This window comes from Salvelinus fontinalis, chromosome 7 (genome assembly GCF_029448725.1).
Source record: "Salvelinus fontinalis isolate EN_2023a chromosome 7, ASM2944872v1, whole genome shotgun sequence".
NCBI classification, from domain to species: Eukaryota; Metazoa; Chordata; class Actinopteri; order Salmoniformes; family Salmonidae; genus Salvelinus; species Salvelinus fontinalis.
Genome location: NC_074671.1, coordinates 34520399 through 34544827, shown reverse-complemented (window position 1 = coordinate 34544827; position 24429 = coordinate 34520399). Strand labels below are relative to the sequence as shown.

Genomic DNA, 24429 nt, shown 5'->3' with positions numbered 1-24429 from the left:
TGCTTCCAGAGGCAGTTTGAAACTCAGTAGTTAGTGTTGCATCCGAGGACAGACGATTTTCGCGGATGACCCATTGTTGCTCCTAGACATTCCCCCTTCACACAACAGCATGTAGAGTTGACCGGGGCAGCTCTAGCTGACAAATGGAGTTTTTGGAAAGGTGGCATCCTATGATGGTGCCACGTTGAAAGTCACTGAGCTCTTCAGTAAGGCCATTGTCAATGTGTGTCTATGGAGATTGCATGGCTGCGTGCTCGATTTTATACACCTATCAGCTACAGGTGTCACTTATTTGAAGGGGTGTCTGCATACTTTTTTGCGTATATATTGTATCTATTTAGTATTAGTGTACCAAGTTTGACACTTGTATCACAAAGTGGAACGAGCTCTGGTATATTTGGTTCTTAGCCACTGGACTAAAAGTTGTTTCCATGCTACAGATGACTCTACAGCCATCGACAGACTTCTTTCTATCCTGCACACTTGTTACTCTTGCTCCGAAGATCGCGTTAAAGATTCCCTGAGATAAAGTGAGAGTAAAAGATTCCCTGAGATACTGTGAGAGTAAAGAGAGAATGAACCGGGAGAGGGAGAGAGAATGGAGCAAGTGCGAAAAAATGTAATTTCCAAAATTAGAAAGTTCAATTAGCGTCTCAAACATGATCCTTCCAGTGAACTATTTGTATTTTCTAAGACTGAGAGTAAAAATAAAAACTTCAGACCAAATCAAATGAAATCAGTTCAAGGCGACTGTATTTCACTTGAGGTATTTCAGAAAACATTTACAAATAGAGCAATTATCAGCGAGAGTAAGGGGACCTGGTCTGTTTCTACGGTTATGCCTTTTATGTGTAGCACAGGAGAAAGCACAAAGATAATCATTAGAATTGGCAGCACACTCGACAGACACAGCAGCACAGCGACTACAGTAAGTCTTGTCCCAGCTGCCGTGGTAATGTTAATTAAAGAAAGAGTGTTGTTCAGACGACCCAAAAGGAGGCGCGTCCACAAGAAGGGGGCGGGAGGCAGAGGAAAGGGGGAAAATGTGGGGTGAGCAAGATAAGAGGGACCGATCGAAAGGGAGACGGGGAAAGAAATACGGGATAGAGGGGTAAAGATCGGACGGGAGAGGGAAACTGCATGGGAATCTCTCCAATTTGATAGGAAGAGTGTAGAATAGAAGAGCGGACTGGCGGTGCACGCACTAAGCATAGCCTCTCGACCAGAGCACTTGACTGCGCTCATTCAAGAAAAACACACTCATACAAAAACAGACACACACACACAGAGGAAGGGGCTGGGAGCCGGGAAGGCAACCCAGGACGAGAAAAACCGAATTGGGCAAAACGCGTGAGTTTGAGAACCAACAGAAGTCGCAAGGGGGAGCGGGGGTATTCCAGAGAGGGGGGGGGGGGGGGATCCAGACAAGCGCCAGCCAGCCAGCCAGCCATGGGAAGCAGAGAGGCGGGAGAGAGAGAGAGGGTAAACCAGAGGAGCGTGTACCCAGCAGGACACAGACCCTCACCAGCAGCCCTGCAGCTTCCCAACACCAGACGGCCACTTATCCCAGAGATGCGGGATGAGAGGGGGCCGGCTAGCTAGCTCTCGCTCCTGAGCAGTTTATCCAGGGGTGAGGGGGGGGTTGCAGTCCACAGATGTGGTCGTTGCGGAGGACCATGGGGCCGGGTCCATCACGGGGTGGCTGTTTGCTCAGGTGGCTGGGGTTGAAAATATGCCGCAGGAGCACGCTGGTGTTCGCCCTGCTCTGGTTCGGCACTTGGGTGTTCCTCAATGGCTTGGTGTTTGTGCATCGGACCATCCTCTCCGACTACTGCACGGATGACAAGAGCAAGAGGATACTGCAGAGAGTGGTGAGTAGCCTACGGGGGATGGAGGGCTCACGCTTCTATTTTGATGTTGACACTGAACTTGAGGTTAGTGTGTGTGTGTGTGTGTGTGTGTGTGTGTGTGTGTGTGTGTGTGTGTGTGTGTGTGACAAACATGCCACAAACCACATACTAAGCAAAATAATATAACAGGTTAAGATACTGTAGAGTACACAGATTCAAATATTGACTGATCCAAACAAACTGACTTGGAAATAAAATATTTTCTCAGGGCAAAGTTATTTATTCAATGTGTCTTGGACAAATACCTTTTTAATTCCACCGACCAACACTCACGCAATTAAGCTGAATTGACTTAACTGAATCACAACTCCATTGAAGAGCATTCCTAAGCAGTATTAGACAATAAACCTCCCTTATTCTTAACCTCCTCTGGGCTACTGCACAGCAAATTAGCCAGTGTTATAAACATTTTATTTAACACGGTGTGTTATATCAACGCTGAAAGTGTCAAGACTAAGGACCTATATAGACACCATAACAGTGTTAAATTAACACACTGCTCTGTGTAAAGCCTTATTCAAATAGCTGTTTTAAAACTGAGTTCCTTGCCTTCTGAGTAAATTGTAGATTTACCACCCATGACTATATTTGTTAGTGAGAGAGACATGGTTGTTGTATTTGCACTTCAGCAAGTGATATCCTAAGTAAACATTTCATCATAATGTTATTTTTTTATGAACACTGGTGTGTATGTATGTATCTATATATATATATATATATATATATATATATATATATATATATATATATATATATATATATATATATATATATAGACAAAACACTTTGTGTTGATTTAACATGCTGTGTTATTTAAATAAAAAACACTGGAAAAGTTGCTGTGTGTATGAAGCCTATCATATTTATGCCTTTTAATACAATTGCTCTATGCGCCCAGAGTCCACAAACAATCCCAATGTTTACTTAGGAGACATAATTATCTCTGCACTGCCATGCTCTCTACCAATTACACCGACTAATGTTTCAACCCCAGTATCTTTATGTAGCCCTAGAGGCGTTTCACGGACTATGCATTTCGTGGACTGCAATTCTGTCTGGGATTACTTCTTGGTTCTAAAGTTTTCACATAAATCTCCCTTTGAACCAGTGGATTACACACAGTATTGTGTGTGCGATGAAATGGTGGAAAGGTGCCAAGTTTGCAGCATTTTTCCTGAAGGGAATTCCACTTACAGGGTAGAATTAAAAGATTAAACAAAAGTGACAAACAAACGTGATGAGCAAATATGAGACATGGCTGTAGAAACAGGTGCCGATAGTAAATCGACACTGTTCTATGACCACGGTTGCTTTTATACAGTTCAGTTGGTAAAACTCCAATAGGATAAATATTTGATTGTCTATGCCTATTTGTGTACAATCTGCCCAATCAGGTATACAGTGCCTTCAGAAAGTATTCACACTGACTGACTTTTTCCACATTTGTTATGTTACAGCCTAAATCTTAAATGGATTCAATTGAGATTGTGAGTCACTGGCCTACACACAATACCTCATAATGTCAAAGTGAAATTATGTTTTTCGAAATGTTTACAAATTAATTCAAAATGAAAAGCTGAAATGTCTTGAGTCAATAAGTATTCAAGCCCTTTGTTATGAAAAACCAAAATAAGTTCAGGAGTAAAAATGTGCTTAACATGTCACATAATAAGTTGCATGGACTCACTCTGTGTGCAATAATAGCGTTTAACATGATTTTGTAATGACTACCTCATCTCTGTCCCACACATACAATTATCTGTAAGGTCCCTCAGTCGAGCAGTGAATTTCAAACACAGATTCAACCACAAAGACCAGGGAGGGTTTTCCAATGCCTCGCAAAGAAGGGCACCTATTGATAGATGAAAAAGACAGTGAATATCCCTTATCCCCTATCAATACACCCAGCAACTACAAAGGTACCGGTGTCCTTCCTAACTCAGTTGCTGGAGAGGAAGGAAACTACTCAGGGATTTCACCATGAGGCCAATGGTGTCTTAAAATAGTTACAGAGTTTAATGGCTGTGATAGGAGAAAACTGAGGAAGGATCAACAACATTGTAGTTACTCTACAATACTAACCTAAATGAAAAGAAGGAAACATGCATCCTGTTTGCAATAAGGCACTAAAGTAAAACTGCAAAAACTGTGGAAGAAATTAACTTTATGTCCTGAATCAACACAATCTCACACTAAATTCGTACAAATATGTACAAAAAGTATTTCAGCAGATTTTGTGCGTTTTTGTGAGGCTTAATTCGTGTGAAAATACATGTTTTGGGGGGGGCAAACTTTTGAAGTTATTAGAGCAATGCATGATGGGCAATGGTGTTCTACACTGCCTTTTTTCGTGTCCCACATTTATTTATATATAAACAAACGTGTTAACAACCCACTATTGTTAATCAACCAGGTTTTTACCAAAATCATTATAATATAATAGCAGCCTTTCATTTTTTATTAATGCCAATACGGTTTTCTATGCTTGGGATACTGGTGCACTTATAGTCAGAAAGGCTGTTTTTTCGTGTAGGCATCAGTGGCCTACATGATTTTGTTTATAACACATTTCATATTTTGTGGAGCCTGCATTACACTAGTTTCTTCATAATGCATTTAATACAAGGCTCCACTTTTTCGTGTTCATTACACAAAGGCTTTTTGGGGGGGGTATCGACGAAGGTATTTGATTGGGGAATAGGGATACATTTTTATGATGGGAAATTATAATACACACTATTATACACGCACACAAACACTTAAACACATATACACACACTCACTTTGTTTGTACTCATGTTATAGCCAACTCTTGATTTTTGTCTGAATTATTTGTAATAAAATATTTTTATCTAGTTGTCATGTATTCATTATCTTTAACTGGTTAAATGTTTGTCGTTTGCACCTTTCAGTAATGATTAACACGGTTAAATAGTCATACATCTCTGCTTGATTTAGCTTTTGATATATTTGGCATTTGTAAACATATTCTGTATTTCCACTGAAGAAAGCAATAAATAATCAACACACGACTGGAAATTAAAGGACACCTGTTATAAAACGAAAATTGCTCTCCGTAAATAAATGGTGAGAAATGCTCAGTCTGAAGCCATTCGGCTATGCGTTTCACAACCTTATAATAATGATACAACTTATATCAGCTTTAAAAGGGTTTATTTACAAAGTCTGGGGTATAACATGTTGGGCAAAGCGATATAGGAGAGTCTGACATACAACCCCTAACCAAGAGCGGCCTAGCTTCGTCCTTCATGACTAGGAAAGGCCTAAATTCTAGGCTGTAGGAAATCCTACATCCATCTCTTTAGATGTGTAACCTTTAGTTAACTAGGCAAGTCAGTTAAGAACAAATTCTTATTTACAATGACGGCCTACCAGGGAACATTGGGTTAACTGCCTCGATCAGGGGCAGAACGACAGATTTTTACCTTGTCAGCTCGGGGATTTGATGCAGCAACCTTTCGGTTACTGGCCCAACGCTCTAACCACAAGGCTAGCTGCCGCCCCAGATCAGAACAAGATCAACAGTGATTGATATTACTGGTTTCCATCCTTAAAAAGGATAGTTGTGCTTTGCCGCGTAACACACATTATTTGTCTACCCATATGATGTGGTTCACTGTCAGGTTATTAGATGTATAAGCTTCAGTAACAAAAGAACATCATGGTTGTAATAACACTTTAAACAGGCTGTGTGTAAATGTGTAGAATGTGTTTGTTTTGGGTCCACACTGGTAAGTTTACTTATGTAAATGAGACAGTCACAGAGGATTTTCTTCTGAATAACTGGTCAGGGTATAGCACTTTCCATTCAGCTTCAGGCAACTTTGGTGTGAGGCTGGATCACACCTGTAGTGACTACTTCTATCCGTCACACCCATTGTTGCTTCTCCATTGTTCACTAGATACATCAATGTAAGTACACCCAACGCAATGTTGAAAAACACAATGTTTTTATACCACATAACTAGACGTGAGCTGGACGTGATCACTACGCTGCCACCAATGTAGCGTAAGAAAGTGAAAGCTGCAACAGGGACTCTAACCAAGGCTCATACGTGGCAAAGTGAGCTCTAACGGCCGTTGACATGAAAGCCGAGTATGCGTCTGAGCAGAGGCGGTGGTGCTACAATGCTAGCATATGCCTTGCTACAATAGCCTAAGTATATAACATGATCAACACGACCGCAATAATCATCATGAAACGACCTTGGAAGTGCCATAAGTGTAAGCCAATATAATTCATTATTTTACATGAATCTGTTTAACTGCATTGATATGGCTTAATTGATCATAGTCCAGACTCGTTATATTTTGCAAAAACCATGCAGTAGCACCAAGGGAATTGAAACCAAACAGATTTTTTTTGCAGGTCTTCTGTGTCCCCACATTAATTGGTTAATTAATTTCCCATCATGAAAATGAATCCCAAATCCCCAATAAATGCAATCCTCATAAAATACGACATCGCATTAGTTTCCCAAAGTATTGTAGAAAACAGCATTGGTATTAATAAAACATTCAAAAAACATAAGGCTACTATTTTCTTATAAGTATTTTGTTGATTAACAATACTGAGTTGTTAACATTTTTATATATATAAATAAATGTGGGACACAAAGAAATGCAGTGTAGAACACCATTTCCCAAAATGCACTGCTCCAATAACTTTCAAAAGTCCCCCCCCCCCCCCCCCCCCCCCCCACCCACCAAAAAAGAAAATATTCATATGAATGAAGTCGCACAAAAATGTTTTTTTTCCTACAAAAAGGCATGAAATCTGCTGAAATACTTTTTGTATATATTTGCACGAATTGAGTGTGAGATTGTGTTACCCGAATACAAAGCCTTATATTTGGGGCATATCCAAAACATAACTGATTACCATTCTTCATATTTTCAAGCATGGTGGTGGTTGCATCATGTTATGTGTATTCTTGTCATCGGCAAGGACTGGGGAGTTTTTTAGGATAAAAAGAAACGTAATGAGCAAAATCCTAGAGGATAACTTGGTTCAGTCTGCTTTCTAACAGACACTGGGAGAAGAATTCACCTTTCAGCAGGACAATAACCTAAAACACCAGGCCAAATATACACTGGAGTTGCTTACCAAGATGACATTGAATGTTCCTGAGTGGCCTAGTTATAGTTTTGACTTAAATCGGCTTGAAATTCTATGGCAAGACTTGATAATGGCTGTCTAGCAATGATCAACAAACATATTGACAGAGGTTAAAGAATTGAAAAAAGAATAATGTGCAAGTATTTTACATCCAGGTTTGAAAATCTCTTAAAGACTTACCCAGAATGACTCTCAGCTCTAATCGCTGCCATAGTTGATTCTAACATTTATTGACCCAGGGGTGTGAATACTTATGTAAATGAGATATTTCTGTTCTCATTTTAAATACATTTGCTTCAATGACAAAAAAAGACAAAATGTGGTAAGGGCAAACACTTAAGTACCAATTGCTTATTGCATTGCTACATCATTAAATCCCAATGAATAATTTTGGTAGGGAAGCCTGAGCAAACAAAATACAGAAGGTAATAATAGCTAGATTTTGTATTATGATTAAATGCAGGCAATCCATTGTCTCCCTTCAACATGTACTCTGCCAGCTTCATAAATAACACCAAACACGCTTTGAAATAATGCAGCCAGTCTAATTGATCATGTGGCGAGACAAGAAATTAACACAAAATAGGCAAATAGTGGTTGTTTTTGCTACAGGCCATCAGTCATTCGTTTCTGGTTTTGGCTTTGCTGCAGGGCCTTATGTTGGCCAACCTCAAAAAGTATCCCACTCTTTAGGGTCAAACTGACCAATGATTTACTGGTCAGCAATGGTAGGACGCAAGTAAAAACGCCTCAACTCTGTATTTGCTGTCTGAGTCTATATTCCTATTCAGACAAAGTTCCTGTTCTGTCTGATTACATTCATCATTATTTGTTTGCAACACAATCATAGTATTCATATTATGTACACACATACAGTACTCAGTATTTACTCTGAGTACATTCTGGTAAAATGTACAGATAAAAACATGTTAAGGCTAGGCGTGTGTAGATTTTCACATTTTTAAGTAACATTTCATCATGGCCTATAGATTATTTAGCTTTTAATCTACATTTCATTGCAAAGGAGGCTATATATATATATATATATATATATATTATGTAGCTTGAGGCGACCACTGAGGATTGTAGCTAAATTGTATATAATGTAACAGTGAAGTGTATTTTTAACTAAGCTACTAGATGAAAACTATCACACTGATACCTTGTGAACCTATTTCTACAACCACACACAGTGAAGGCAGCAGGTAACTTTGTGAGCGGCCCTTGATGGAAAGGCCCAATATCCTGATGATACAGTTGAAGTCGGAAGTTTACATACACTTAGGTTGGAGTCATTAAAACTGTTTTTTCAACCACTCCACAAATGTCTTGTTAACAAACTATAGTTTTGGCAAGTCACTTAGGACATCTACTTTGTGCGTGACACAAGTAATTTTTCCAACAATTGTTTACAGACAGATTATTTCACTTATAATTCACTGTATCACAATTCCAAATGGGTCAGAAGTTTGCATACACTAAGTTGACTGTGCCTTTAAACAGCTTGGAAAATTCCAGAAAATTATGTAATGGCTTTAGAAGTTTCTGATAGGTTAATTGATATCATTTGAGTCAATTGGAGGTGCACCTGTGGATGTATTTCAAGGCCTGCTTTCAAAATCACTGCCTCTTTGCTTGACATCATGGGAAAATCAAAATAAATCAGCCAAGACCTCAGAAAAAATGTTGTAGACCCCCACAAGTCGGGTTCATCCTTGGGAGCAATTTCCAAACACCTGAAGGTACCACGTTCATCTGTATAAACATTAGTACACAAGTATAAACACCATGGGATCACACAGCCGTCATACCGCTCAGGAAGGAGACGCGTTCTGTCTCCTAGAGATTAACGTACTTTGGTGCGAAAAGTGCAAATCAATCCCAGAACAACAGCAAATGACCTTGTAAAGATGTGGGAGGAAACAGGTACAAAGTGTCTATATCCACAGTAAAACAGGTCCTATATCGACATAACCTGAAAGGACACTCAGCAAGGAAGAAGCCACTGCTCAAAACCGCATAAAAACGCCTGACTACGGTTTGCAACTGCACATGGAGACGAAGATCGTACTTTTTGGAGAAATGTCCTCTGGTCTGATGAAACAAAAATAGAACTGTTTGGCCATAATGACCATCGTTATGTTTGGAGGAAAAAGGGAGAGGCTTGCAAGCCAAAGAACATCATCCCAACCGTGACGCACAGGGGTGGCAGCATCATGTTGTGGGGGTGCTTTGCTGCAGGAGGGACTGGTGCACTTCACAAAATAGACGGCATCATGAGGAGGAAAATTATGTGGATATATTGAAGCAACTTCTCAAGACATCACTCAGGAAGTTAAAGCTTGGTCGAAAATGGGTCATCCAAATGGACAATGACCCCAAGCATACTTCCAAAGTTGTGGAAAAATGGCTGAAGGACAACCAAGTCAAGGTATTAGAGTGGCCGTCACAAAGCCCTGACCTCAATCCTATTGAAAATTTGTGGTCAGAACTGAAAAAGCGTGTGGGTGCAAGGATGCCTTACTAACCTGTCTCAGTTACACTAGCTCTGTCAGGAGGAATGGGCCAAAATTGACCCAACTTATTGTGGGAATCTTGCAGAAGGTTTGACCCAAGTTAAAGGTAATGCTACCAAATACTAATTGAGTGTATGAAAACTTCTGACCCACTGGGAATGTGATGAAAGGAATATCATCTGAATTAAATCATTCTCTCTACTATTATTCTGACATTTCACATCATTAAAATAAAGTGGTGATCCTAACTGACCTAAGACAGGCAATTTTTAGTAGGATTAAATGTCAGGAATTGTGAAAAACTGAGTTTAAATGTATTTGGCTAAGGTGTATGTCAACTTCCAACTTCAACTGTGTATACAGGGACTAACATTGACCCAATATTGCTATGGTTTCTTGATGTGCAGTTAAGCATATCTATAGCTTGGAACAACTTCTCACATTGGTAAGTGGGCATATACACTCATTTCATCACTTCTCAGCTGGCAATAGGGACTTTGTGGTTTAGATAGCATCACATCAAAGCCCGGAGCAGACATGAAAGTGTCTGGATGTGTTCAGGACTATTGTCTATCTGTGAGGCGTTCAGTCAGAATAATCAAAGAACGGTATCATCCTCTGAGGATTTCCTCAGGTAGAGTCACATTTGTTTGTCGAGTTGCAATATCCATGAAATCTCTTTTCTCATCCATGACGATAACAGACAAAAGCAAACGAAGGGAAACAAAACAACAACAACAACAAATGTAGACAGAACTGAACTTCAATTTGAATTTGACCTAAAAAAAACTCATTGGGATGCGTGTTTACTTCCTTATCTAACCACATAAAGACCCACAACACCACCCCACACCTAGTTGTGCTACTGTATGTAATAGATAGTACTAGAAATATGAAAGTTTACAGGTTCCGATGTTGGATCTTAATTTGATCACCAGGTTTCAAGACAACTTTCCCTGCAATGCAGGATATTTTGAACTTGTAGTGTATTTGAGCTTTAAAAAGGCATCTGCGCTTTGTAATTCCCACCTTGACTTGATTTTCCCTTAAGAAAAACGTATCAACCCTACAAAAATGTCCATTCATTATAATCCATCTAATAATTCAAATTTCCCGTTGCTACAGGATTATTTTACTGCTCTAGCAAACTGGCACAAATTAAGATCCTACATCTATCTGAATGCTAAATTAACAAACTAAATCATAAAGGATCCCATTCAAAAGGCTATGTTGTGAGTCCTCTTTTTAAACAGTGGAGCCATCTTTTCGGAGGTCTTTTGGCAGCCTTTGCCAGTTGAACAAACCCCTTAAGATTTTTACTGCACACCTTAATAGCTTTCTGCTCTAGGGCTTACACTACAGCTTGGCTATTTTATTCTTTATTTATGCATTTAACCAGGCACAGATGGCAATGCCTGGAGAGAGGGAGTGGTGCCAAGGCCACTTCAATGTGAATTCTAATGATTGTTGTGTTTCATAGGATAATTACAGTAGGCTACTGTTTTAAAAAGTATACATTATATATTGTGCCATCTGTAAAGTAACTGTAAATATGACATTGTGTTCCTTTTATACCATGCCATTGTGAATAATATGATTGGTTAATAATATTGTGATAATTCCAAATTTTGTTGTGTTACAGCCTGAATTTAAAATTGATTATCTTTTGATTTTTCTGTCACTGGCCTACACACAATACCCCATAATGTCAAAGTGGAATCATGTTTTTTGAAAATGTTACTAATTAAAACCTGAAATGTCTTAAGTCAATAAGTATTCAACCTCTTTGTTATAGCAAGCCTAAATAAGTTCAGGATTAAAAATGTGCTGAACAAGTCACATAATAAGTTGCATGGACTCACTCTGTATGCAATAACAGTGTTTAACATGATTTGTTAATGACTACTTCATCTCTGTACCGCACACATACAATTATCTGTAAGGTCCCTTAGTCAAGCAGTGAATTTCAAACACAGATTCAACCACAAAGACCAGGGAGGTTTTCCAATGCCTCGCAAAGAAGGGTACTTATTGGTAGATGGGTAAAAAAAGAAAAGCAGACATTGAACATCCCTTTGAGCATGGTGAAGTTATTCATTACACTTTGGATGGTGTATCAATATACCCAGTCACTACAAAGATACAGGCGTTCTTCCTAACTCAGTTGCCGGAGAGGAAGGAAACTGGTGACAGTTACAGAGAGTTATGGCTATTATAGGACAAAACTGAGGATGGATCAACAGCATTGCAGTTACTCCACAGTACTAACCTAATTGACAGAGTGAAAAGAAAAAAACATGTACAGATATAAAATATTCTAAAACATGCATCCTGTTTGCAATAAGGCACTAAAGTAATATTGCAAAAAGTGTGTCAAAAAAATGTGTCATTAACTTTTTGTCCTGAATACAAAGTGTTATGTTTGGGGCAAATCCAATACAACACATTACTGAGTACCACTCTCCATATTTTCAAGTATAGTGGTGGCTGCATCATGTCATGGGTATGCTTGTAATCTTTAAGGACTGGGGAGTTTTTCAGGATAAAAAAAACGTAATTGAGCTAAGCACAGGCAAAATCCTAGAGGACAACCTGGTTCAGTCTGCTTTACACCAGGCACTGTGTCACGCCTGTTCATGTTCCTCCCCTCCGGCGTACGACGTCGCCAGAGTACTAACCACCGGTCCTGGGATTCATCATTACACACACATGGCTCTCATCATTATGTGCACCTGTGAATCATTATGGTTCACACCTGGACTCCATTACCTTCATCATTTCCTCCCCTTTATATGTCACACTCCTAGGTTCACTCACCAGTTGGTATTGTTCTTGTGTATCGGCGTACTGCCTTATGTTAGTGTCGTGTTCTTGGTTTTGTTGTTTTATTAAAACGTTTCACCTGCACCTGCTTCCGACTCACCGCCCCATCATTACACACTGGGTGTTGAATTCAATTCTCAGCAAGACAACCTAAAACATAAGACCAAATCTACACTGGAGTTGCTTACCAAGAAAACAGTGAATGTTCCTGAGTGACTGAGTTACAGTTTCTTAAAAGAAAAATGGGCAAATGTTGCACAATCCAGGTGTGTAAAGCTCTTAGAGACTTACCCAGAAAGACTCACAGCTAATCGCTGCCAAAGATGCTTCTACTCAGTATTGACTCAGGGGTGTGAATACTTATGTAAGTGAGATATTTCTATATTTAATTTTCAATAAATTTGCAAAAATTTCAAAAAACATGTCACTTTGTCATTATGGGGTATTTTGTATAGATGGGTGAGCAAATTTTTTTTTTTGAATCCATTATGATTTCAAGCTGTAACACAACAAAATGTGGAATAAGTCAAGGGCTATTAATGCTTTCTCATATGGAGAAGGAACAGGTCAGAAAAATAGAATATAATATTAACATAATGTATGTGGTAACTTTTGTGTTTTTTTATTATGTGCTAGTAAACCGGCTGTTTGAGATCAAAAACAATATGACGAGGGCTTGAATCCCACAGCTAAGCGATCAGATCATGCAACACTAGGCTACTGAATAAAGGGGTTTAGTTTCCAGATAAGCAGCAATGAAGTTGTATATAGTGCATACATACGTAATTATGGGATACTAGTACTTCCAGTGAACTGGACTTCTCGAGAAAACAGGCCACCCTCTCAGTGCCCTCAAAATGAATGTATTTATTGTTCTTCTTCGTTTAAAATGAATAAACACAATAAAGTCCACCCCACATTCACACTCCACACAATAAGAGCAATTATGGCATGATGATTTTCAAAATGATTTTCATAATTATCACATTGTTCCCGCTTAGCAAATCGAGCCAAATGTATATAATCTAGGCTACAATGTATATATTTCAACGATTGTCTGTCGAATAATGGGGAACAAAAGATCTTCTCTGGACGTATTTGAGCATATCTTTGTTTTCAGACACATTTTTCCAGTGAGAGAAATCTTAGTAGAGCTAAGGCCACTGTTGTAGGACATTCCAGACATGCCGACTCTGACCAGTGCTTGGGCCAGACTGCGCTCCGCTCCACGGACCACAGCACACTGGTCCACTGCACTTTTCTTGTGTGAAACTTGTGAACTGTCATGTGAACTGAAGCCACTACAGTTCAGCCATTTACAATAATTGTACAAAATAAGTACGCTTTTAATAACAGGAAGCTAACCGTATTTATGACACATGCATTGAACTAATGTAATTCTGAGGGATTAGTTTGTTATTACATAAATGCCAAGGGACATTGCGTTATTTAGCTCCCTTACCCATTAGCTAATAAGATTACAGAATGGTGAGTACTGTAAAACCTATACTGCCACTTCCAGGTAGATTCTCTTCATAGGTAGATGGCTTCAGTTTTCAGAATAAGAAGTGTGTGTAAACAGGCAGCAGTTTGTGAACTTTGTCTGTTTGATTGAATCCCAGTCATAGAATAGGAATAAAACATAAATGGTGCAATTAAAAGGCAAATATTTGATAATAGAAAAGTGGACGAATCTTTGCAGTGGTGCAGACGTTTTGGTAAACCTTGCTATTGGGCTAAATGAAAAAATAATGTGATTAGCTTTTGTTGGGCCTTTTAAGGTCTATGTGTTTGGACTTTAGTATATGGAATGTGCCCCAGAGATGGAGTTTGGGCTTTGCCCAGCCAGCAGCGATTTCCCTGATTCTGATTGATGGCCAATACAATTTAATGCTTTGTTCATTGCCTTTTTGGGGATTTCTTGACATAAAATGTAAAAGGAGGAAAAGTACAGAAAGCAAACACCTGCTGATTATTTGTTGTTGCTGTTTCGACCCTGTAATCATGATGATGTGACTTGGCTGGTTAACCGAAGGTTCATTAATGACTTGGGCTACTTCAAAGTCTGGAGTGTGTTGTTTCCCTGAGCCCACTTATTCACGCCATTAGCTAGAGTTTGAAATGCCAAACAAACATGCTGTGGGCGTCAGCAGGGCTATTTATTGACTTTCACTCTTGTGTTGTATTTTGGCTTCTCTGTACATATCCACATCTGACAATACGACGTGTAACTATAGCTGAAGCCATTGTTTCTCCACAAAGCAATTATATGTACACTGTAAACTCCAATGCTTACACAAATGCAAGCAAAACCTCATGACAGAGTCCAAACACCACAGTGGGAAAGTTTACATACAAACAGAAGCTAAAAACAGCTGCAGTCTGAAATTACGCAAGTCCCAGGAAATCCAGGGAATTAAAATGGATGTGTGGAACTTGGATGCCTTGCTGAGAAGGAAAAAAGAAAAGAAAATAGACGACCCAGCCTGGGCTTGATGCCTATGCTGGGATATTATGGCCATGGCACCGGTTAGCCTACACGAGGCCGAGAGATAGCAGGGGTGCATTAGGGGCCTCAAAATAATTGCAGGGTTCTCTGAGTTCAGCCCTCTGGAGATAAGGGGAGGACACTTAGGCCTTTCAGATGGCTGCAATGACCGTCAAACTATGTGATACAGCTCAAGACAGGCCACTTTCATTTGTGTTGTCACCCAGCCTAACAGATAGCAAAGTTGGAGAGTAGGAAAGTCTGCCATAGTATGAGACTCAATATCAGGCACAAGCCAAGCAGAGATGGATGAGAATACTGTTCACTCTTTTTCATTTATTTTGTGAAATATACACTACTCGTCAAAAGTTTTAGAACACCCACTCATTCAAGGGTTTTTCTTTATTTTTTACAATTTCCTCATTGTAATAGTGAAGACATTTAAACTATGAAATAACACATATGGAATCATGTAGTAACCCAAAAAGTGTTAAACAAATCAAAATATATTTTACATTTTAGATTCTTCAAATAGCCACCCTTTTCCTTGATGACAGCTTTGCACATGCTTGGCATTCTCTCAACCAGCTTCACCTGGAATGCTTTTCCAACAGTCTTGAAAGAGATCCCACATGCTGAGCAATTGTTGGCTGCTTTTCCTTCACTCTGTGGTCCGACTCATCCCAAACCATTTCAATCTGGTTGAGGTCGGGGGATTGTGGAGGCCAGGTCATCTGATGCAGCACTCCATCCCTCTCCTTCTTGGTAAAATAGCCCTTACACAGCCTGGAGGTGTGTTGGGTCATTGTCCTTTTGAAAAACAAATGATAGTCCCACTAAGCGCAAACAGATGGGATGGCGTATCGCTGAAGAATCCTGTGGTAGCCATGCTGGTTAAGTGTGCCTTGAATTATAAATAAGTCAGACAGTGTCACTAGCAAAGCACCCCGCACCATAATACCTCCTCCATGCTTTATGGTGAAAAATACACATGCGGAGATCATCTGTTCACCCACACCGCGTCTCGCAAAGACACGGCGGTTGGAACAAAAATTCTCCAATTTGGCCTTCAGACCAAAGGACAAACTTCTTGGCCCAAGCAAGTCTCTTCTTATTATTGGTGTCCTTTTGTATTGAATTCTTTGCAGCAAAATCGACCATGAAGGCCTGATTCACGCAGTCACCTCAGAACAGTTGATGTTGAGATGTGTCTGTTACTTGAACTCTGTGAAGCATTTGTTTGGGCTGCAATTTCTGAGGCTGGTAACTCTAATGAACTTATCCTCTGCAGCAGAGGTAACTCTGGGTCTTCCATTCCTGTGGCGGTCCTCATGAGAGCCAGTTTCATCATAGCCCTTGATGGTTTTTGCGACTGCACTTGAAGAAACGTTCAAAGTTCTTGAAATGTTCCGTATTGAATGGCCTTCATGTCTTAAAGTAATGATAGACTGTCGTTTCTATTTGCTTATTTGAGCTGTTGTTGCCATAATATGGACTTGGTATTTTAACCAGGTGACTTCCTCATGAAACTGGTTGAGAGAATGCCAAGAGTGTGCAAAGCTGTCATCAAGGCAAAGGGTTGCTATGTGAAGAATCGCAAACATTAAATATATTTAGATTTGTTTAACACTTTTTTGGTTACTACATGATTCCATATGTGTTATTGCATAGTCTTTCTTCTTCTACAATGTAGAAAATAGTCAAAAATAAAGAAAAACCCTTGAATGAGTAGGTGTTCTAAAACATTTGACCGGTAATGTACATATGATTATGACACATGGACCAGACTTAACTACAAGTTGTTATTATGTTAATTATTTTGTAACACATCTGCAATGAACATAGAACAATCACTAAATTGTAATGAAAATAAATAGTCCGCAACCACAGTCAATTATTATCAGTGAAGTTACTGTTGAATTACATGTAACTGCATGTTATTTGACCAATTAATTCACTTCAATGTGTCACTACATTGTCTGCATGTGAAGTATGACCTATGCTTGTAGGCTTGCAATTTCAATGCAAGCCTAGAGAGGAAAGGGCGTGGAAGGACCAATAAACATTTGTGAGGGATGGTGATAAGAGAAACAAAACTATGGCTAACGTGTTAATGCCATGCCACCCAGTCAAGGCTATTAGGCATCTCGCTGAAATCTTGAGAGAATCAAGATGACAGCTGTTTACTTTGGAATGTAGGCAGAGAGGGAGTTTCTATGTAATCCCCCCAGGAACACTAATCATTTCCAACCTCTGGGTGTACATCTATGCACTGAGACGTACAACAATCACATTAGCTCGCGAATCGGAGACATAAAAAGCAAGTTAAATAGAGGGCGAAGCTGTAGTGTAGTGGGATGTCATTTAATTCACCATGAACTGAAACATTTTCAGACAAATGTACTGCCTTGTGCAGGATTGTCCATTTTCATTTCAGTAGCTCAACAATACAGTGCCATTCCCTTATTAGGATGAGACGTGGACTACAAAATCACATTTTTCAAATCTGCTGTTCACAAATAAACGTTGTTTCCTGCAAAATTGTTGGTGCCTCATCATTTTAGAAAAAAAAGATTTGCAAAAAAACAACAATGTTTTGTGACTCTGCCATGACAACCTTACTATCTACACCAAAAATAATTAGATTTTGTCTGTGTGTGTCTGTCTGTCTGTCCCAGTGTGAGGAGTACCGCGAGGGCGCCCTGACTGGTGACCTGTGCGAGGACCTGTGCGTGAGCGGCCAGGTGGAGTACAAGCGCTGCCTCTACTACGAGAATGGCAAGAAGGTGATCGAGGCTCGGTGGCGTGGCACTCCCGTGGTGCTCAAGTCCAAGCTGGAGAACTTCTCCTCCTACGAAAGCCTGGGCCTCCTGGAGTACCAGGACCCGGCCGAGGAGCTCTCTCCCCTGGACGTGGTCTTCTACGCCACCCTGGAGATCAGGAACTCCCTGGGGCTGGACATGGGTGGCAACGCCTCGCTGCCACCGCTGTGGGGCCAGAGGATGAGGGAGCGTGGGCGGCCCTACTCGCGGGCAGAGCTGGCATCGCTTTGGTCCCTGCTCCAGCAGGAGGAGTACGTCTTCCTGAGGGTGCTGCAGGACCTCAGCCGCCACGTGGCCAAGGTGCTGGGTTCCTGCGGACACTTCTACGCTGTTGAGTACTTGTCGGCGGGCCACGCCTGGGACCAGAACATATTCTCTCTGGAGGAGGTATCGGCGGGCCCATGGACGACGAGGGACATGGTGCACCGCATCGCCCTCAGCTTCCTGGACATGGCGTGGCGCTTCGACAATGACTTCTCGCACCGCCTCCACCTGTGCGACATCAAACCAGAGAACTTTGCCATCCGGAAGGACCTTACGGTGAGCTGACCACATTTGCACACATACACACACACACATACGAACACACTCACACACAGAGTACACTCATAGAAACACACGCACATGCTTCAAAGCAATAAGTTGCTGACTCTTTCACACAGGAACGCTAAAACAGCATGGAAGGCTCGTTTGGAGAGAAACCTGTCATTAAAACCGTCCCAGAGCGGCTGCTGGGTACCCCTCACAGATCTGAGATCTGCTTCTCTTTAGTGGGGGGAGTTCAGATTCTTTCTGTGTAAACAAGAAAGGGTCAGATTTAGCTCCCTTTTTTCATAGTAAAACAGTAATGATCCACACAATACTGCAGCACATTCATCCGCAGAGTGCAAACCGTTTGATGAGAACAACGCGCCATCTGAAGAATGATGAGGCTCCAAGTCGTTTCATTGTTTCCCACAAGGTTAAAAAACAGCCGGTTGTGCCATTTTTCACAATTATATTACGTTGCTTTTTAACATGGAGGAAGGCCATGATCCAGGCAACGCACCGAGGAATAGGATTAGAGATGTATTTAAATGTGCTCGTTGGGGACTCTATGCATTCAACGATATAAGTTTGTCTGAGTTTCACCTGAGTTTCTCTGTTTGAAACCTATGCTGACTCTGACCTATGAAGGACTGAGAGCAAGGTGAATATACACCTCACGTTGCATTTTTGTACCCCAATTGTGCCATCAGTGTGTCAATAATCAGTACAAAATGTGTTTTATTTCTGCTGATGGGCGATTCAAAGCATAGACAGATATCCAAATGAACTCTTTCTGAGTAGCCTAGATGAGACAAGGGGAATAAAAAGCGAACATCATTAACACAAAAGCATAGTGTTACAATAGAGGGTATTACAATTTGTTAACAGTCCTCTCTGGTAGGCACCATTTTCATTTGATTTCCATAAAAATTGTAAAAACTTGCCAGGGCCATGAAGAATAAGCTGTTTGAGCAATCAATGAAAAACACATGTATTATCTTTAGAGTGAGTAGATGTATTTCTATTTTCATTCAACTTGGCTTAAGTTGCTGTACACCAATTGCTCATGTTGGCGGCGGCATTCGAAACCGGAGAACATTAGTTTGACGAGGCCCTCGATGAGATAACCATTGTTATAAGGACATCATTTAGTTTGCATAACAGTTAGCATGCCAAAACCCAAATTACCTTTTGAAGTAAAAAAAAGGAAACGTGCAAGAAAAAAAGAAAGATGGAAGCTTTCATTTGGCTTGTGAATGTTCTGATGTTTTTGGTCTCTGTGTAATTGCGGTTAAGTTTACACTTTATCGACAGCATAGACAGTAAAAAGATGACGCTGTTTGAAATTAAATGCAATATTCTCGTCCCTGTTATGGTTTACATAAACCGTGAGCTCATTTGATAGTGTGGACAAAGACCAGGAGAAAGGAGAGGAGTCCTAAGGAGACTTGTTATTGTCTACGTTTCGGCTGCTGCGTCGTCAAAAGAAAGTATCCTTTCAATCCCTCCTTTCTTTTTATTTCAAAAGTACATGTATATAGCTCCAGGTGATACTTTGTTTTTTACCGTGCAGCTGATCCCTTATTTAGTTCTCATGTGGTAAGAAACAGAGGAAAGGAATTCTCTGTTTTATACTGGGGGGTATATTGAAAGGGTGTATTGTGTAGAGTATATTAAATGTTGGGGGGGGGGGGGGGGGGTATACAGTATAGGGGCTATATTGTATATTAAAAGTATATTGGGAGTATATATTTGGTTGGCTTGCATCGTTGGTGTAAGTGGTAAGTGATACATAGAAAGGATACCAATTACTATCATATCTGTCAGATCTACAGCTCCTTAAAGCGCTATGCTGATTTGGCTGGACATGATGAGTTGAAGAGCAATGTCGAGAATACCATCTCTGATTTTCACCGATCACCAAGGGCTCTATTCAGTCTGTGTCGCTGAAGCAATAGAGATTGCGCTCTAGAAATGTGAAGGTCATTCACCGATTTGAGCCGACATACCGTGAATGCAGTCTCCTTGACCAGAGAACATTGCCTTTAATTGTCAATCACGCTATGAAGCGCGACTTCCCGCGATACGGATTGAATGGAGCCCTTAGGATTCTTTCTACCTTGCAGAGTTCGACAGTGACTTGTTTTTTTTTTGTTGGCGTTCTGACGTGTTTGCTACAAATCAGCTGTAGCTGACATGAAGTGCTGCGGTGGAGTCATTCCTCACGGGCTGTCACTTAAGCAAAGAGGACGATTATAACAAGCCGTACAGATGAAACGGAATCCCAACGCCTTTAAACAACAGCATGTGTGAAAATGTATTTTCTTTTTTTTACTGTATAATTCCATGTCAATGAGATTCAGAATATCTCCCACAGGAATAGTTGCAATGTGGCTTTTCTTGATTTATTCCTTTTACCTAAAAAAAAAAGAACAAGTGAAGGTATAGGGAGATGGGCGAAAGTAGTGAACGTAAGTGTAGATACTGAAAATAAATGAGGCGAAATAAAATACATTTGATTGATTGATACGGATATTAAACCCGTGCCCTCTGGGGTCAATGTGAGCACCGAAGTTGGCAGCAATGCAACTCGATCAGCCTCCGGGCACTCACTCACCTCTCTCCGTGCTGTTGTGCAGGTGGTGGCTATAGATGTGGACATGGCTTTCTTCGAGCCCAAAATGCGAGACATCCTCGAGCAGAACTGCACTAACGACGACGACTGCAACTTCTTCGATTGCGTCTCGAAATGCGACGTGAAGACGAACAAGTGCAGCTCAAAGCGGAGGAATAGCAACCTGCAGGTCAGTGGGATTGCATCGAAATATGAACGTGATTGCATGTTATTTTCAACTCACTCTACATCTCACCATTAAGTCAGTTATTCAATTATTGGGTTGGTTGCTCCTCTGAAGAGCTAAACTGGAGCACTCAACTTTTAATTCTTTTTAATTACGAATGTGTAGTTGAGCACTTCGAGGAATGCTAATTGCTTATGATAACACGATGGAATTTCAGTGCATGATTATAATACAAGAACCAACCCAAGATAGATAAGACCTCAAGAGACTATTTCCCACTTTCGCTGTAAACACAGAAGAAATCCCTTTCGCTGTAAACACAGCAGATGTCAGCTTAAGCAGAAATCACCTTTACGGCCCCGGGATTCAATACGATCGTGTTTTTTGTCAGCATTTTAAATGCTATGTTTCCGCGTTTGCGGAGACTACATTCGCAGTTGACCTTTCAATGTTGACCTTTCAATGTTGACCTTTCAATGGCACATTGTTCAAATCCCGGCCTAATCCGGCCTAAGACACAATGCAGTACAAAAGCGCAACATGACTGCAAAAGAGACAGGTTGGAATGTCTGAGAAATAGTGGACAAATTCAACTTTTTGGTAAATTAGTGGTGTTTGAATTTGTTGATAAAATGCGGGACATGATTGTTTGGTTGCGGGACGCTGGACAAAAGGCCAAAATGCGGCACGGTCCCACACAATCCGGGACAGGTTGTCACCCTTGTCAATACCTAGTCTTTGACATAAAATGCATCCAATTGATAAGTTGAAATACTGTCGTCACTCATACTGCCGGATGCTCTGGAGAAGCGGAGAGCTCCCAGACAATGTCGCATACGTGATGACACCAGGTCCACCTCAAGGCCACAGGTGGCTGCTGCGAATGATACCTTTCCTCCGCTCCTGATCACTTATCGCAACCCTCGCTGACCCCTACCTCTCCATTGTACTGCCTGCCATCCAGGAGACAATGGTGGCTTTGTCTTTAAACGATTGCGGGGGTCAAGGAGACGATTTGTGTCTCGGGGGCTCTCGTCCCCTTCAAACAGGCGTGTAATAAGAATATGACTGATGATGGCCCCGGTGATAATGAAATAAGAACTAAGGAACAGTAGGTTACTCTCACAATGACCAACCCCCCTCCCCTTTTCTCTTGTCCACCCCTCTTTCTTCTCCTCTCTGACTGTCCACTTCTGTCATCCCCCCTTCCCCACTTTCCTTGTGTTTCTGACTGTCCCCCCCTCTTCTCTCTCCTCTCTGTTACCCCCCTTCCTCCTTTCCTCTTGGGTCTCTGACTCACCCCCTCTTCTCTCCTCCTTTCTTCGCTCCTCTCTGGACTGTCATCCCCTCTTCTCTCCCCCTCTCTTCTGCTCTGGACAGGTGATCTGTCAGAAGATCTTCAGGCCCTGGTTCTCTCCCACGCTGCTGGGCGCCAAGGCGGGCCTCCCCCTCCAGGTGGACCTCCAGCGGGCGGTGCAGGAGTGCGCCGAGACGCCCTGGGGAGAGGACGAGGAGCGTCCCCAGGCCGTCCAGAAGCGCTTGCTGCACCTCCTTACACGCCTTCTCCACAAAGGGACCTCCTCTGAGCGTGGGGGCGCAGATGGAGAGGGCGTTCACTCCCACACAGCTCTTAACTTCTGAGACATTGCACTGTTCACCCTCACAAGAACTATACACTGAAGAAAACAATCATATTGGCTTCATGAGAGTTATTTAAAGTGTCTAGATGTTTTGTGGTGTGGTTCCTGCGGACTGATACTGGTTGTTGATGTAACAAAAGATGCACTGATGGTGGTAGTACTGACTATGTGTCTTTAGTACCTACAGTAAGCAGACAATGGCAGTTTCTGAGGTAGAACTGCAGAATCTGCCAATAATTGGTGGTCTATCAAGCAAGTGGTTGTTATTTGAGTCATCATTACATTAAATAAATGCAGATACTTTCTTTGAACCCTTTTGTACAGTCGATCTATTACTGTGATCTCATGTTGATCACTAAGGATCTGCCCCTTTTCTTCAATTTCCACCAAAAATGACATACCCAAATCTAACTGCCTGTAGCTTACAACCTCACGCATTAGCCTACGTTAGCTCAACCGTCCCGTGGAATGGACACCGATCCCAAAGAAGTTAATAAAAAGTGACTTCAGTAACAGTCATGCAGTATGACACACATAGCTTTTTAAAAATGTTTCCCAATATCTGTTTGATACCCGCTTGCGATCAACTAGCCAAAATCACAGCTGCCTGTTGTCAGATACGCCTTTTGTTTCAAGTAACATGTCAACACCTTCCAGGCTAATGGACGGGGAGAAGTATAGATCAGAAACAGCGCTTGGTTCCCACCGTCCGGCCCGGTCGCCTGTTCCAATGGGAAATGGCGATGCTGTCGTGCAAGTACTCCCCTTCTCTCTACAGTGGACTTTAGCTTCCAAGAAGATCAGGTTCCCTACGCTCGCCAGCTGGTTCACCACAGGATAAGGGGGAGGAAAGAAGACGAAACCCAGGCTTTGGACGGGAAGGGCAGGTGGGATGAGGGGCAAAACCCATCACATCCGCAGGGGGCATCGAGACTGTGACACGGACCTGGTAATCTGGTAACATCTTACCTGCAAGTGAACTCCGGCCCTATGGGGACCTACAGGGAGAGCCACTGATTTATGTTCAAGCGTCTCAGCTTTCTCTCAAAACACAGACCTCTGCAGCTCCCAGGGTCTCCAAGGTGATACTGAGGGTCTGGTTTGGATCTACTCTTAGGGACTAAGCCAGGGGATGGTGGAGATACTGTAGTGTGAAGGAGAGTGAGAGATGAGTGTACTCTAGGTTCTATGAAGGTCTTCAGCCGGATCACTGTCACATTCGGAGATAAACAGATTCGTTTAGATAGAGTTTTACTGTAAAAGGGAGAGATGGAAAAAGAGAATGAGAGCACAAGAGACTCTTTCCAGTCCCTACTGTCAACATTCCACTACCTCATCTTCATGGGAAAGAAAAAGCCTAGGGCTTTTATTCCTGGGTTCAAGTGTGCAGCGGAAATCTACTGGCCTCTGTTTTTGTGTGTGCAGACACAGACGTCGTAAAACATTGAGTTTTATAAGATTGGATCATAAAACCGGCGTCATCAGCGGTTGCATCCTGTTCATACTCTAACTCTTCATACAAACATAAGGGAAAGTGTCACTTGATATCCCTGACCAATCATGTTCTGAAGTTTTGTGTTTTCTCTCCCTGAAATCATGTTTAATATCAACCGATCAGTAATTTGATGATCACAATGTCCCAATAACTGTCTGTTGTATATTGGACAAGGCAGATTTCATGAGTTGACGAGATACTATAGCTTGGAATTATTATCTACATTTAATGATCAGAAACACTTGGGACTTGGGAGAAAATGCTCC

At 41.3% G+C, this 24429-nt stretch overlaps 1 protein-coding gene across 1 annotated transcript; it reads left to right on the top strand.

Annotated features, from left to right (window-relative positions):
• The first annotated feature begins 1428 nt into the window (after nt 1–1428).
• Nucleotides 1429–22979, top strand: dipk1c (divergent protein kinase domain 1C). Its single transcript, XM_055929258.1, has 4 exons — nt 1429–1871; nt 17556–18239; nt 20867–21031; nt 22409–22979. The coding sequence occupies exons 1-4, from the start codon at nt 1656–1658 to the stop codon at nt 22667–22669; spliced, it is 1326 nt and encodes a 441-aa protein (XP_055785233.1). The 5' UTR covers nt 1429–1655; the 3' UTR covers nt 22670–22979.
• Nucleotides 22980–24429: the final 1450 nt, after the last annotated feature.

Bases quoted from the DNA above. Each gene is read 5' to 3' on its own strand.
- dipk1c (XM_055929258.1), top strand. From the start codon at position 1,656: ATGTGGTCGTTGCGGAGGACCATGGGGCCGGGTCCATCACGGGGTGGC. The intron at 1,872-17,555 runs GTGAGTAGCCTA...TGTCTGTCCCAG, and splicing joins AGAGGATACTGCAGAGAGTG to TGTGAGGAGTACCGCGAGGG. The intron at 21,032-22,408 runs GTCAGTGGGATT...TGCTCTGGACAG, and splicing joins GGAGGAATAGCAACCTGCAG to GTGATCTGTCAGAAGATCTT.